We start from the raw sequence: 16,817 nt of genomic DNA, 5'->3' as shown, positions 1-16,817 counted from the left end.
GAAACCTCAGTTTTAAGTGGACACTGAACACATCTAGTGACAATGTTTGCCTCAGGCTGGCGGGGTGGGAAGAATGGTTTGGTTTTTTTGTGACTAGAACATCCACAGAATAATTGAAATGAAAAGGGTATTGTAAGACTTCCAATACCTTGTTGAACAACTGAGTGAAGAACAGACACTTCAAAGGCGTGAGTTCTGAAAGATCACAGCCACAGAAAACAGCTGATCAGAGATCAATGAGCAGCTGCAATGGAACATGCTTTCTGTCCCCGGCACAAGTTGGGGCACAGAGATGGATGCTGGCACAATTTTAGCAGTGTGAAGTACATGGTGCTCCTCAGCAATACTATACTCCATCTGCACACATCCTGCTGGCCTGGACCTACAGTAATCATCACACAACAGCAGAGACCAGTCACACAAAATTCAGAGTGAGCTCTTTGCTCTCTATATTCTGGCTGTGTCATTTTATAACAGTTGAAGGTTTCTTTTTTCCCCCCATTCTCGCAAACTAACAAGGAAACCACACAGATTTAAATATATTTCAGGAGAATCCACGCTCTTCGGACAAAGCAGCCATTATTTCTTTCTGCCAGGTTCTAATGCCTCATAAACAACACACTATTTTAACCACTTACCAATTAACCACTCTTGTTACCACCTTGAAATTGTTTCCTGTGATCGGTCCCAGCACCATGTAAAAGAGGAATTCTCCATTTCAGATACAGTATCAGGCTCTAAAGTTGCACAATTTTGCCACTTTTGAGATGATAGCACAGTCTTGCTGTGACTAAGGACTGCAAAATTGTGCTCCATGTAATTGAATCTAAAGATCTGACAACAGTGACCTTATCACGAAATGAACCTTTTGGCTGAGGTTCAAACCATACACAAGAAATAACATCTTGCTGGCTGTTTGTAAACGTCACATAAAAATGTACTTATTCATTATTAGCAACTTGTACACTGAACACTCTGCAGGTCTCCAACTGCTGCCAAGGGAAGGATTACTCAGTACAATCATTTCATTTACATCTTAGTCTTGTATTAATTTTGGCAGCACAACCGAGCATCCCTGCTTGTGGCTGTAACAGTGTTATCCCAATTAGAGAAATATTCAGACCACAGGCTAAAAACTGAGGATAGAAGTAGTTCTGGGGGCTGGACTGATATTCTGAATGCCAATAGAGCTGCTGACCTCAGCAAGAACCCTACTTTAGCACAAATATCCCACTTTTGTGGTGATAAGGCCAGCAATGACAACACACAACCTGCACTGATGAGCCATCCCCCTTTTGGGTAAAATAGAAAGCACCAGGCAAAATCCTGGGTTCTATCAGCCCCAGGCTTTCAAGAGCAACACAGTCAACTCAAAAATCTGAAAGTTTCTTAAAAAAACTCAGTAAGGAGCCACTGTACATAACCTCAATTACTCTGCAACAAAATGTCATTTTAGGAGGCACAAAAAACCATGGGGCTTTTAGGAGCACAGCCCAGCTCACCTTTCCTGCTCTTGCAGACAGCCTTCAGCACGCGGTGTCCAGGCCCACATTTCCCACGGTCAGTCACACACACTCCCTCTGAAACCACCCACTCGTGACACTGCGCGTCTTCACAAGGAATGGATTCCACCAAATGAGGACAACCTGCCAGGGTGCCCACCGGATCCACGACCACTTGCCTCTGTCTCATCCTAAAGCCTGGAAAAAGCAGAGCTGAATTAACTGGACAACAGAAAAAATATTCATACAATCATCTAGTAGCAAGAGGACTATATGGGGCATCTGGAGCTGGGGGATTTAAAGACAAACAAGAGAATGATATTTACAAACTGGATTGATTGGGACAGCACTCGGCTGTAGGTGCCCACAGCCCAGGCATGCAAAATCTAACAGTGTGCAAAGAATTCCAGCAACCCACATTTTTCACATTTCTTTTTCCCTTTCATCAACATTAGATAGAAATACACGTCAGAATATCGAAATTTACCAGTGATGCATATATTAATGTAATAGCAGCATTAAGATAAAAAGAGAGGAACAGTTAAGGAACTGAAGATATAAATGACATCTATATTCTGCCTGGGAATCCACTAACGAAAGGATTTGTTTTGAGACACAGCAGAGCAGTTTACTAAGAAATTAGTATTCTGCTTTATGAAGGTGTAAGGTTTTCTGATACATAATGCATATCAGACCTCTTTGAAATGACATCCTATTAAACTGGAAGATTCAAATGTGAAGTGGAAGAAAAAGGTTACAGAAATAATCATAGAATTGATTACATAATCTACCTCCTTCTGAAAAAAACCAAAAGTCATGTTGCTATATACAATGCAGAACTAATACACAAGTATTTTTCAGTGTGTTCTGTTATGTAAATGACATAGAATTCTAAGAAAAAAGCAGAAAAAAATACATGGGGGTCTTTCCTCCGACAGTCTCGGAGCATGGGGAAATACACAGCATTAGTAGAGGCCACATGGAAATGCTTTGGTCATGAAATAGAAAAGAAAATAAAAAAAAAACCATCCCAGAGAATACAAAGATCAAACTTCCACAGTTCTCAAATGACCAAAAAGAAATTATTCAAAATCATTTAAACGTGAAATGCTTTTGCAAATATTTATGGTTTTTATTATTTCTCTCTTTGTTTGAAAATTTTTGACCAGTTCAAATCATTTCACAAACTTAAGAAGTTGTCAAAAAAGTGTAATTTCCAAACAATAATATCCATTCCTTGACATGCACTCCAAGAGACATCTTTGCAACTTAGAGTCTTAGGAAAGGCTCTGCAAGGAATCTCAACATGTTGCAGCAACAAACATGTAGAGCAGTCAATTAAAATCCAGGGGAGGCTGAATTACACTTGCATATCCTTCTTCCAGGAATTTAAACCAAGCCCAGAACAATGAGAACAACCTCTTGGGTCCCCCTGAGTCCAGATTTCAGGGCTGGGGGATACACCTCCATCCTGATACCTCGCCCTGAAATCCAGGCATGCAGCAGGACTTCCAAGGGAGATCGGAGAGGGGCAGCCTGGCAGCTGCTAGCCCAAGAAATCCTCCTGCACAAGTCCAGTGAAGGATAAAAGGGCCTGAATCAGCTTGAAAAATTTCTTCTTCTCACGCAAAGAATGGCAAAAAGCTTTTAAAGGTCAGATTCCACTATGCACATCCAAGAGCTTCATCCTGCATTAGACTAATTTTTCTAAAAAACACATTAAGCTCCCAATGTTGAATGTGACCCCAGTGTTTTTGCAGTCTTTGTGCAACATTCCATTCCCTGCTCACCTCTCCCTCCATGGCGGTGCTGGCAGCTCTCGGGCAGGCAGGGACCCCACGGTGACCACGAGGACACCGCGCACTCGGCCAGGCACGGCAGGTGACACAGCTGGGAGGTGGCAGGGGCAGGGCCCTGGCAAAGCTTCCCATCAACTGGTCTGGCAACTAGGAGAACAAAAAAAAAAAAAAAAAAAAGGAAAAAAGAAAACCAAGGCTGTAACTCTGTCCTGCTGGCCTTAGTTTTTCAAAATGCACCAAAATCCAGTGATTTTTCAGGGTCTTATCTCCCAGAGCAAAACGGAAATCCTGTGTTCAGAAAGGCACTTTAAAGTTTTATCTAAATCACCCATATTCAGCAAGCCAGTTGAGACTATGCTTAGTGATAATCATGTGCTTTAAAACTAGATTGAGTGCTGATTTTCAGCAATGCTGGAGCAACAAACCAGGATCTAATCCCCACTTTTATGGCCAAGGAGACCTCTTCAGACAGGACTGAAGAGAAAGCTACCTAAGAAGGAAATCCACAAAGCTCCCTCTGCAATTGGGAGCCAGGCAGAGGCAGGTGAGCAAAACCCAAGCACAGGGGACTCTCCCCATTCCCATGCCCTTCAGGGCACTGCCATCTCTGGATTATGGATGCAGTGCCTAGACCTTGGAATTTTCTTCACCTATTTCCAATAAAACTGAGCAGAGTGCTCGGATTCTTCTATACAGACATAAGCATGAAGCATCTTTCCTACGTGGGAGGAGAGACATTTACTCGAGTTGCTGCATCCATGGATCTCCAACCCTCTTTATCCCAGAAATGAGACAATCCCAAGCCCTGCCATGCACCAGTTTACTTGATACTGACAATAGATTTGGAAAGTTGACTCTCTTTGTATTTTCATTTATTGTAAGAGATTTCTAGATTCAATTAACTTCTCTCACCTTTTTATTCGGGGCAGAGGGAGGAAGGAAAAGAAAGGGAAAGACTCTTAAATCTGTCCTCTGAGTCATTATATGATATTGCATTTTAATTACATTATGGGCTGAATTTGGCTGTCTCTTTAGATAAATCAATATCAAAGCAGTCTTTCAAAAGGCAAAGGCTTGTTTGAGTTTACTCTGCCATGGCATTACCAAGACTTCATTTATTTTTATAGCTACTGAGTTTGTTTTATCCTCATTTTTATTTTTCACGTCTGTTTTTCTTTGCTTCCATGCATGGAATTGATTTGAAAAGAATTTATAAAAACAAGCTCAATATATGAGTAATCTTTCCTTTCTCTGATATTACACCATTTTCTTTAAAATTAATCATTTGAAGAAAAACACAACTTTTTTCTTTTTAAACACAAGACTTTAGTGCTGAAAATCACAAATTTTGATTTGCACATCCTGAAGCTGACTTTAGACCTATCAGTCTGAAGTGATACTCAGACCAAATATCAGTGTTTAGGATTCCAGCTCATCAGAATAACAGGATTAAACAACAGTGTGACTTAATTCTAAGCGGAAAGATAATATATTTAGCAAAAAAGACGATTTTCTGAATGATTTCTGAGACACTGTAAGGCCTCTGACATGTTCATTTAAAGATTAGAATGAGGTGGCATAAATCCAATTCACCTGAATGCTCACATAAAGAGACCTTTTCTAGAGACCTTGCAAGGAAAGTGACAGACAGAATGAGATAAGTATTAGAGTTTTAAGGATAGGAGTATTTATTTTCCCTAGAAGTCTCATGCATGGCTTAACCTGCCTCTCAGCATCAAGCTTTGCAAAACTGTATCAGTTCTCTGAGAGTTCATTTGGAGAAAGGAAAGGAAATAAAACTGAGTACAAATGGTCAACCCAAGGAATAAAGTCCAGTCCTGCTTTGCTCTAACTCAAGGTGTCATTGCCAGGAATGGCTCCTCCCTCCTCACTGAGTTTTAGGTTGCTTCTGTACTGAATTTAACTATTTAAATGTAGAAGCCTAGATACAGCTGGATGGTTCTCCTTCCTTGAAAACCAACCAGTGTGCTCAACATTATTTTAAATTGATTTTGGATTAAAAAAAACCAAGAAAAATTGATTACAAAAAGTTAAAGGAGCTACCAGCCATCCCAGACTCATGGATGACTTCTTCCCATTCTGATGGAAATCCCTGCCTTCCTCTCCATGCCAACCAGCCTCCTGCTCCTTTTCCTTCTTTGGGCTGATGCCCTATTTAACTCTAGCATTTTTCCCAGGACCAGCATCCCGTTTGTCACTGGAGTAAAGCTGCCTGTTTGCTCAATTCCTTAAGTAGTTCTTTGCATTCTATAAAAGGTAAATCAGAAAATACATTCTAATCAAATATCCAAATACATTCCAAGTCTGTTCCAGCTTATACTCACTCTACACTCACTGCAATCCTCCAGTCAGTCTCCAGGAATAAGACCAGAACAAAAAAACCCAAGCTGTAATGATAAATGCATATACCATCCTTTCCCCACACCTGGAAGGTACAGAGACACAGTTTCCAGCCAGAGTGACAGGATGGACCAGCAGGGTCCTCTTTAAAACAGAATTTCATGCCTTCTTCAGCCATTTGATTAAAAACTCTGATTTCAATCTGGTTTATTTCAAAGCTTGATATGATCTTCTACTGCCATTCTTTTATACTCTAACAAATTTGTCTTTTCTTTATTGTAAAGGAATGATAAGGGGGACTTTTTCTGTGAACCTTTTAAATGCCAAAATTCTCACACACTGCAGCCTCCAAATGGCACAGGTAGCCTGGCCGGGGATGTCCTATTCAGGAGAAAACCTGACATTATGCCTATGATAAATCCACACAGCTGCCAGGAATGTCTTTAGGAATGAGCCAGCTTTCTGATTTCGTTCAATAATTGACTCTGTGGTGGCATTTTCCTGCATTCATATAGAAAAAGTGCTTTTTGTGTAATTATTTTCCTTGGAACAATATTAGCCATGTTTTTGGAGGAAGGTGAAAGGCAGAAGCCAGGGAAGCAAAGAGTGGGAGGGGGAGGCAACATCTCTGATTCAAGTAGCAGCTTATTTATGATGCTTGTTCCTACCTTTTAAAATCCTGTGTTCTTCCCAATCTATAGAATAAACTTCAAAAAGCAATCAAGTACTAATCTGGGGGCCTCTGAAACATTTCACATTGCTATAGCTGTTATATTGAATCTATCCTTTATAAATGCAACTGCAGCTGTTCCCAGCACCAGTGTCTTGCCTCAAGTTTGAATTTTACTATTTGCTGTTATTTTCAGGTTATTGCTACCAGCAGGAGATAATAAATTGGGTTCTAAAGTGTCTTGTTTCCTTATATATTTTTACTGAGGTAATGATTTGGAGGAAGAGTGGAAGAGGAAATCAGCTCTGATATGATTATTTCCATAATGTAATTTTAAGCCAATAAATAAATTATCTTTGAATACAGTCATGTGGACAGATACTTGCAGGCACACATACCAATACTATGTTAAAAGCAATGCTGACCAGACAGAGGCAGAAATGCCTAGGATGGCATTTTGTTTGCAGGGGGTCCTGTCAAACATGGTTTTTCAGCTCCTCAGGAGGTAAATAACACTTTTTTTCCTGGACTTTAACTACATTTCCTTTTTACAATGAAAACCCATGTGTTTTTCATACCAAAACCAAAAGGAGACTTTGCTAAATATCACTAATATATTTGGAATACATACAAATATTATCTGGTCTGCCTCTTACATATTTTAGGTAATATTCAATTCTCAAGGAAATAAATCCAAATGTTTACCATATGGCAAAATTAATCCAAATAAATTATTGCCATGATACAAGGCAGGTATGAGAAAGGGATGGCATATCCTTGTGAAAGTTCTTACTGCCTTTGCTGGGACTTATAAACCAAAGACACTTGGATCAATACAAAGGGAAATTACTTGAGAAAACCACAAAGGAGCAAGTTACGTTATAAAAACACCTTCATGTGAAAAACACAGTAGGGGTAAACCCAGCACAACATTTGTAAGTAATTTCTCTAACCTGAAAGACATTTTTATAGCAAAAACAAAACATTACACAAGGGAGAAGTGGTGAATGCAATCTGACCAAGCCTGGAAATGGCACCAATCCCAGTCCCTTGCATCCCTCCATTAAGGGGCCTAATGCACCCCATGTCTTATGGAAAGGGCTCCTTTATGCTTTGAGGAAGAATCAATTCATTTTGAAGCCACTAAGCACAAAGTTGGAGGCCTATTTTCAATTAAAATCTATTTAATAGGCAAGGAACAACGTATGAATAGAAGGCTAATCACAGCATGAAAGAGGGTTAATAGTAGATTGCCAAGAGCAACAATGGTTTAATGCATTTCAGAACAATAAAAATCCCCACAATTTTATTAAAGTGACACAGATAAAACGTATCCCTGTGTCCTCCCTCTGCTGTTCAACAGGACTGTGATCCCAGCTGGGATACTGCATTGTTTTGCTACAGCAGAATTTGTGGAGATTAACAGACTCTATGTATCTGGCAAAAATTCAGAGTGAACATGGGGCTCCCCACCAGGAGCCACATGACTGAGCAGATCAGAGGTGACAATTCATTAAGAGTGTCCAGGAAAAACAGCAGAGGCAACAGGGATGCTGGGATGGCAGTGAATGCAATGATGGGAAGGCAAAAAGGATTCTGCAGGATATTTGAGCCTTTTGGCTGTTACCCAAAAAAAGCTGGAAATCACTGGGGCAGACCACCAGAGAGGGTGAGAGAAGAAATACAGAAAACAGGGAAGAAAATCCATGAAAACTTCATGAAAGCCTTGTAAGAGTGCGAGCATTGCCGAGTTCAGCATTCACACAACAGGAAGGAGAAACCTCTTCTGTGACTGCCATGAGAAAAGCACCACTGTGGATGTGTCTGGATGTGCCTGGATGTGCCTGGATGTGTTTGGGACACCAGGACGTGGCACAGGTGGCCCAAAGCTAAGCTAGTGACACGCTCATCACGGATTCCAGGAGCAGCAGGGCGGATCCCAGGAGCAGCCAGGCTGCTCCACACAGCGCTGGCCGCAGCACACAAACTTCATTTATCTCCAGTGTCTCCTGTTCCACACACCTCTGGCTTTGTTCTCTCTCCCCAGTGTCCCAGTTTGTGGTGTAGCCTCACACATGCAAATCCTTTTAATTTCTCATCTCACTCCATGTTACTGCCTGAACACAATGCAGCTCCCCAGCCTCAGAACAGCAACAGGACAAAATTACACAGAACAAACCATCACTGTCTTGAATTGGAATTAATCCAGTTTCAGTGGAAGGGAATAATTATAAAAATACACACACAATTAAAATGTTAGCTTTCAAAGATAAAAGCCTGGACTAAAACCTAGTATCTCACATGAACTAACTGGGCAGCATATTATTTGCTGTGTACCACAGCCAGCTAAACAAATGAAAGCATTTATAAAGGGATAACTATTCATGGTCATAACAAATAGCTTGTTGACAAAAAAAGGCCTACTATTTATAAGGCACCTCTTAAAAGGCTGACTTCTTTCACTGTCAAAGTCTTTTTAAACATTACTCTCTTCATTTTAGTTTAATTAGTTTTAAGATATGAAAGAACTGAAAATATTACACCTCTGAAAGGCATTAGGGAAAATGGTTTTTTCCTTAATGGATTCAAACTCAAATTTTTGAAATACACATTTAAACGCTACTGTCAAGCACTACAATAATCTGAATAAAATCATTTCCTCTCCTGCTTCTACAGGGTTTCCCCCAAAGAAGCCAGCTGTTACATATTTATTTTTCCATTATGTGAGTTGTATCTCATAAATTCTGCTCAGCATTTGGTGAGCTTACAGATCAATAACTTGGCATCCCAGCAATATAAATCTGATACAGACTTCCCTGAATATATTTCACACTCCAGAGGTGTATTTCTAATCTTTTCAAGTCAGTACAGTCATCCCAGTGATAAATAACTAGTTTGGGATAAGAGGGATCCTTGGGGTGGGAGAGGTTCCACCTGAGAATCTGCTTTCTGTGGTTCAGGTCAGCTAAGCCCCAGGCTGGATGCTCCTGTTGCTGTAACAGGCGCAGCTCAACAAAGCTTTTTTCACCCCACTGCTGACCATCATTTCTCTCCCTCCTACGGTCCTAGTCAAGTTTTCTCATTACTAATATATTCTAACCTATTCCTTTTCAATTTCATAAACCAGACAAGGACAACAGGATTTAAACATCAAAGTCCTAAAATTCTAATTTCCGTAGAGTAAATTAATCTTCTCATTCCTGCAGCTTCACCAGCATAAATTCACAACAACAGAAGAAAAAAGTGTGCATTTAATACAGGGCTCACACTCCGCACAGGGCTCCTATACACTCCAACAGTGCATAACCTGCATCAACTCCTACGGGCAGCTTATCTCCATCAACACAGGCCTTCTCCAATGAATATGCAGGATGGCAACAGCTGTAAACAACAACAACCTGCACAACCAACTTTTAGCTCCTAAAGAGTCGGACCTGGTGCTTCACAAGACCCCTGGCACCCAAGGGGATGGTGGCACATCCAATTCGGACTTTCCGCTGGTAGCGTCCTCTTCCCAAAGATACTTCCATAGTTTACTGAACAGGTGCCACATGCACCAATTTGAAACACTAATCCCTCAGGAGACACACATTGGAAGGTCATGATTCAGAACAGAACAAAGAACTCACAGGGAAATAGATGTGGCACCCTCATTAGGAAACAGAGCGTACAGAGCAGGGGAGGTAAAACAGCACATTTTGGAGCTACAAAAGACAATAGGGCAGAAAGAAAGGGATGAGAATAAATGGAGAAGAATACAAGATATGAATGAAAGGACTTCTCAAATTAATCTCTGTGCAACTCCAAAGAGGCTCCAATTTCTGAAAAACAAAGCACAATGCCAAAGTATTTCCCATATGGGAATCGAGAAGAGTATGAAAAAATTCACTCATCACATAAGAAAGGAATAGACATTTTTGTCTATCAGCAGTAGGGAGAAAGCTCAATATTTTGAGGAAAACAAGAATGTATAAAGGCCATAAAATAATAGTTTTGAGACTCACAGAAGTAGGACTTAGGTGAAAGTGCAGGGGACCACTTTCAGCTTCAGACCCATTTGTGATTCTGTCAGTAAAGGAGCTGGTAAGACAAAACTACATAAGGGAATACACACAGGGATGGATCAGAGCGTAACCATTAGACCTGAAAAGGTACTTGAGTATTTTCCAAGTCCTCAGCTGTAAATGGACTAAAGGAGATTTTGCTGCTATGGCTGGCGACACACAAGTTTATAAAAAAACAATCTGATGTAAAATGAACTAGGTGGAATTGCATCCTAAAAATAAAGCAAAAATTAGTATAGGCTGGGGAACTGGAGTGGAGTAAGTCAGGCAAGGTATTATGTCTACTAACAGGTGAGGGTTGAATCTCTCTCAAAGGAAACAGGGGTATAAAAATAATAGGGACTTCTGTAAGAAATAGTTTTGCAGGGTAACACTAAAAGCTATCCAAAAATAATGAAGGCACAACTATGCCACATACCTGCTATTGAAATTCAAGCTCAAATAAAAATAAATATATGGAGACAAATATGATAGAGAAACTCATTAAGCAAGAAAGAGTAAACAAAACTTTAGAACCTTGTACAGGCATGAGAGTTTTATGTGGATTTTCAGATGTAAAATAACAAAGATTAAGAAGATAGGAACCTGCAATGATTTCTGGTGAGAAGGTAATAAGAGATACATTTTATTAGCCAAATTTACTATGCTGAATAAACAATAAAGAGGACTCAAGCAAGTGAAGCATTATTTCATAAAGGTCTTTTCAGTCCTATAATTAAAACTTAAGCAGACAGGCTCCAAAAACACTTTAAGAAAATTCTGAAAGTGAGAGGTAAATTGGATCTCATTCAAACAAGTGAAAAAGGAAAAATGTCAAGATATGTAAGGCACAAATTTTATGAAAGAATGTCAGGGCAGACAGATCCCTAGTTAGAAAACTACAGAAAATATAGAGAGAAGCAATCCCAGTCACTAGAGACAGCAGGCAACAAATTCAGAGAAGAGAGGAAATACTTCTGGAGTATTTTATAAAGACTGCCATCTCCCATACTACTGATAAAGAGATACAGTTTCTAAATAAATCCAAAAAGCAAAATTAATTAGAAAACAGAAGGATAGTTCCTGGTCTTCAGAAAAGACAGTAAGAAATTCCTGAGGCAGAAGATTAAATCTAGGAACTTCATAGGTTTAGTAACTGAACATAAACACGGACACCAGTACCAGATTCTAAGAGGAATTTTCATTCCCATATCACTGGAATAATTTACTGTGATTGAGAGGAGAGCTGTACTGCCAAACAAGGACAGGTTTCATAAACTGATCATTGCAGAATATTCTTCCTTACCTTTTCCAGATGTCTTTTTTGTTGGTACCATGGGGATTGCTAGTTAGTGATGTTCACCCAGATCAATTAAAATTTATTATGGGGAAACACATTTCAGATAAAATTTCATAAAACCACTAAAATCTTATCTCTTGTTGTAAGCCCACTTACAGAAGAGAACAAAACACATGTGTCCTATGGCAGCAGTGTCTGGCTTGGAAAATAAGTTGAGGATCTGCTTTTCTGCTTTGCCTAGAAGAGCTTCCATATGAGTGAACAGATTTACTTGAAAAAAAGAGGTACAAAGAAGGGTAGCCACCCTTCCTACAGTTTGTTCCAGAAATGGGATGCCCGGGCTCAAGGATTAGGGAGTACCCAGACGTGAAGAGAAGAAAGGGCTGTACCACAACTAGCTCACTTGCATATTCTGTGCTACTTTTGTGCAAAATGTGTCTCCTCCTTAAAAGACACATCGTTTCAAACATGCAGATTTGCCACTTCCACCTCTGGACAGCAAAAGAATAATGATAAACTTGAATTACTAGGTGACAACCTCTCTCTGAAAATTAAGCATTATAAATTTAAACACGTTAAAATTGAATGAGATAATTAAAAACAGCAGGATCTGTTGAAAGATAATCATGTTAAAGTTCAGTCTAAGTTAACAAAAGCCTCACAAGTGAGGAGGGATGTGGACTCCTTGGACAGAACAGCTAACATTAAAAACAGCACAGTCTCTACACTTAGGTTACCTACATACACAGGAGCACAGAACTACGCATCACTTTATACCTTTACCAACGTAAATTTAGATGTCACAGCCTCAGAATGCAAGAATATTACCAAGGGCTTCAAAGACTGGAAGATCTGCCTCCAAATACTCATCACCCATATTAAAAGTACGGACTTCCTCCTCAAGGCTTAGAAAACATAACTTCACTTGGGTCAAGACAGGGATTTCTTAGTTAGGTCGCTTCTTGGGGGAGAAAAGTATGAAATCTTATCAATGCACTTCTCAAAGTAATACCTGAGTGAGAATTTTCCATTTTCAGTATCTTCAAGTTGGAATCTTATAATCAAAATACAGAAAGCTTTCAGTAGACTTAGCCTTCTGAACAAATGATATATAGTGACTCAAGAAAACAGGTGGTCCCCTTCCAAACACACACATTTTAATAAAAGAAGAAATAGATGGGAACACTAAGCAAATAAAAAATGGGAGAAATATCCTTGGGGGATAAAAGAGCTTTGAGCAGTATGTATAAACACATCACAGATGGTACCTGTCTCCAACTAGGATTCAACAGCTTTTATCCCAGAATGCTGCTGGAGAGACCACGGGACAAAATCTTCTCTCACATATGTCATGGGCCCAGGTCCAAATTCTCTTTGGAAGTATTCAGAAGAATAACAACTGTGATGGATTGTAATATCCCATTAGACTCGCTTGTTTGATTCCTGAATGATCCCTTTAAGGACACTCAAGAGGTGAAGAAAGAAAAATTACTGTGCTTTTGATGGTAGCAATTAGACACTGTATTTGCTTATACATAGAGGATTAACTTCCTCATCTTCTCCTCATCACTGAAAAATTGGTACAGTAAAATATGAGATGCCCTAGTGATGAATAAAAATATTCTGCCAGTTCTGATTGCCAGAAGAAAAAAGCCAAAAGATATGTCATTCCTTATCTATTCAAAGAACAAAAATTAGTCAGCTAGTAAATGAGACACGCTGAATATTACTGGATGAGGAGGGATAATAGGGAAGGATTTCCCTGTTCCCATTTGCATGTGACTGTGCTGACAGTAGATGGGATTCTCACTTGCCAAGCACTACTGTACATCTGCGGTACAGCTTTGAAATTGCAGTAATCATTTATTTATACCTTGTACAATTGCTCTGCACATTCGGGGTTTTTCAGTTGCCTATATGAAACTACTTTTTTTAAAAAAGGTGAGAAGTGTAAATACAAGGAAGAGGTATCCCAGGGTTTGCTCTTAGTTGAGGAAAGGGCTTGCAACTTTTAAGCTGAACTGAACTTTGAGCAAGGCACAAGCTGCAGGTGGGTCACACACTGGATATGTAGCACCACTCCTGTCATGACATACGTAAATGTTTAAGGAATTCAGAGGCTCTCCTCTAGTCTTCTGGAGAAATTCACAATTTTGACAAAGAATAAAGTGAGAATGAATTCAGTTCAAGCTCTCTGCTCACCAACCTGCCTCACAGTGGCTGCAAGGACCACAGGAGTACTCAGAAGGATGAAGAAAGTCAATAAATGCCACACACCTTTCATCAACAGCACTTTTCTAACTCTGAAAAGTCCCCTGCATCACACGCTTGTGTGGAACAAGAGGAGAGGGGTTGTGTTGGGAGAGCAAAGTAGTGCCTGGTGTCTGGGAGAGGTGAATCAGCCACTGTGCATGGACTGAACAGAGATTAAAACAGGTCTGGTTTTCTGTAACCTCAGCATCTGTGAGGGATGCTGGGACACACACAGGGCATCCAGGAAACATTTGCTTTGCCTCTGTAAGTAAATAAATCTAAGATACAATATTGTGTTGTTATTATCTTACATCTCTGCTCAAAAACACATTCTGCAAGCGCACCACATCGAGTAAATAAAACAGCCTATGATGAATTATTCATTGTGAATCTGTAACTACTTATTATTCTTCTAAAAGAAATATAACTCACTTCCAGAGTCCAAAACCCATCTGTCTGCTCAAAAGTTGTGACAATATTATTTTTGCTTTCCCCTTCAAATCACAAGAAAGATTGTGTATCAATCTGAAGCAGAGGCTAAAACCGTATCAGGAATGGTGTGTGACAACCTGCTTTATATTCTAAACTAAGACTACACTACAGATAAATGCATTCAGCTACCAAGGGGCTGGGTTTCCTGATGTATGACAGAGGAAGAAAAGTCAACTCCAAGCAAAATTTAGTTCCTTCATCCTTTGTAACTCTCCCAGCGCAAGTGAACATCAGAACTGGCAGCAATTCATCCCAGAAGGTTGTGCCTCCTGGCAGTTCCTCAGGACTTCCTCTGGTGCCAAGTAGCACCTCCCTGTGTGAGCATGGATAGAAGGAGGACATCAGCAAGCCAAAGGCTATCAATGACTCCACATTACCTACTTCTTTTCCTCCTGTTTCTCCTACTCAGATCTACTCAGGTCAGCACTTCAGAGGGACCCTACACACACACACCTTCTTTCAGCCGGTGTGTCCCCAGCTCCACGAGGATCTGGACACAGTAGACCACCCGGGTTTGGATCCCACCTCCACAGAGCCCTGCCTGCTTCTGGTGTCGAGGGTCCTGCTGGTCAAGGAGCAGAGACACTTGGCAAGCTTTCCATTCAGAAGTCCTCCAGGCAAACCTTTGGGAATAAAAAGAGAACAGGTAAAATGAGTTTTTCAAAGACTATGGGTGAGGGAGACATACTTTATTAGGTGACAAAATACAGTTGGTTTAATCTTTATAGCAGCACTTTCCTATCCAAAACAGGGAAGAATGTTTGGAAACGTTTTGAGTGCTAAATTTACATAGGTTAAGTATGTGCTATTTGTCTGGAGCACTAGTGTAAAACTTTTGACAGAGCACCAATCTCCAAAGCGTTCTGAAACACTAAATCATCCTGACAACACCTGTGAGCACGGCATAAAAAACGAGAGAAGATTAAGAGGTTTGATTAAGTGTGAACAGTAGTTTTCAAACATGTGGATCAAACCACCAAACCACCCCTCTCTGCCAAGAGCTGAACACCTCGCTCTGAAACACACTTAACAGCTGAAATCCTGCATACATCGACGGAGCTCCAAGCACTTGCAGCTTTTCCACACAGGGCAGCTTTCTAAGTGCCTAAGGTACTGCCAGTTCCTTCAAGGGATTGGCTAAAGCATCTCAGTTAATTCCATTTTGCAAAAGTTGTGATGCACAGCAAGCTCTAGAAAAAAAAATACTTTCATTCTATATTCCATTCACACCTAAAGAGCATTAAAGGTTTTCAAGGAATTATAACTTTTTGGGGCACAGGTAGGTGAATGCTGTACAGACAACAGTTGTTGCTGTGTACCAGCTTAAATGCCAGGAAGAACTTATTAAAACCACAGGGAAAACTGTGCTGTGTATCCGTGGAAAGCAAAAGTTATTTCCCCATCATGACTGAAAATGTAGAGCATATTTCTAACACAACTGTTTCCACAGGCAGAATTTGCTTTGATTCACAGGTCACAGTATGAGGGGAGTAAATAAGAGCCCAAAGTCTTCCTGAGCTTCCCAAACACAAATCTTAGGCAATATTATTTTTATAACCAATCTGTTCACACTCGTGCTGCTTTATGCCTCCACTCCTCTAAATTTCCTAGTTTACTTTTACCACAGAATCTTTGGGTTTTGTGTAATAAAACTACGTAAAATAATTTCCTTCCTTTCTTCTCAAGACAAATGCTCTCTCCTTTAACAGCAGATCCACAGTTGTTAAAACTACATATGTTCCTTAACTGCTGACTGCTCACTGTAAACTCAAACACAGTGGGATGTGTCTGCAGAAAAAGCCTTCCATACCATAATTCCACATATTGAGTATCTGTTCCTGACTACAGCTATGGCAAGCAAACCTGCATCTCAAAACTATATTTTGAGCACATATCAGCATTCTCTTAACTTATGTTGTACATGATTTCTTTCCACAAAACACTTCCAAATTTTCTAACATCTTCATAGAAAATATTTGTGAATACTGCCAGTTACTTGCATTTACAGGTGCTGTTCGGATGAGCTGCCATGCCCTCTTAAATAACTCACAGCATCTTGTGCAAATCTGGATACACTCACAGGGCTCATTACCCCCAAAGAAAATAACATAGAACAAGCTTTTCACGTGACAAGTATCAAATACTTAACTCCCACAACATATAAAGCACAGCCATGAATTCTTCTTCTCATTAGTTCCTTCTGGGAACTCCTAATCCCATTTCTTGGGCCTGCAGTGTTAAATGCAACCGTAAAGGCAATGAAAAGTGCTCTTTATCAAACAGCGGGTGAAGAGGATTCCTCTCCTCCACATCCCTTCAGAACATTGTGCTTTTCAGGTCTACACTTCCAAATCAAAACCTTAAATATAAAACACAGGCATCTTGCCACAGACAGGG

The 16,817-nt window shown here is 40.1% G+C and overlaps 1 protein-coding gene across 7 annotated transcripts in view; it reads right to left on the bottom strand.

Annotated features, from left to right (window-relative positions):
• Positions 1-16,817, bottom strand: part of THSD7B (thrombospondin type 1 domain containing 7B) — a 299,255-nt gene that overhangs the window by 162,425 nt on the left and 120,013 nt on the right. For all 7 annotated transcript variants that reach the window (XM_048309745.1, XM_048309748.1, XM_048309749.1 and 4 more), the window contains exons 6-8: positions 14,874-15,043; positions 3,293-3,448; positions 1,503-1,700 (exon numbers count right to left, since the gene is read on the bottom strand). In XM_048309745.1, the coding sequence (XP_048165702.1) occupies positions 1,503-1,700; positions 3,293-3,448; positions 14,874-15,043 (524 nt within the window). The remainder of the gene's footprint in view (positions 1-1,502; positions 1,701-3,292; positions 3,449-14,873; positions 15,044-16,817) is intronic.

The sequence above is a fragment of the Corvus hawaiiensis genome, chromosome 7, assembly GCF_020740725.1.
Source record: "Corvus hawaiiensis isolate bCorHaw1 chromosome 7, bCorHaw1.pri.cur, whole genome shotgun sequence".
Classification (NCBI taxonomy): Eukaryota; Metazoa; Chordata; class Aves; order Passeriformes; family Corvidae; genus Corvus; species Corvus hawaiiensis.
This window is presented reverse-complemented; position numbering and strand designations above follow the sequence as displayed.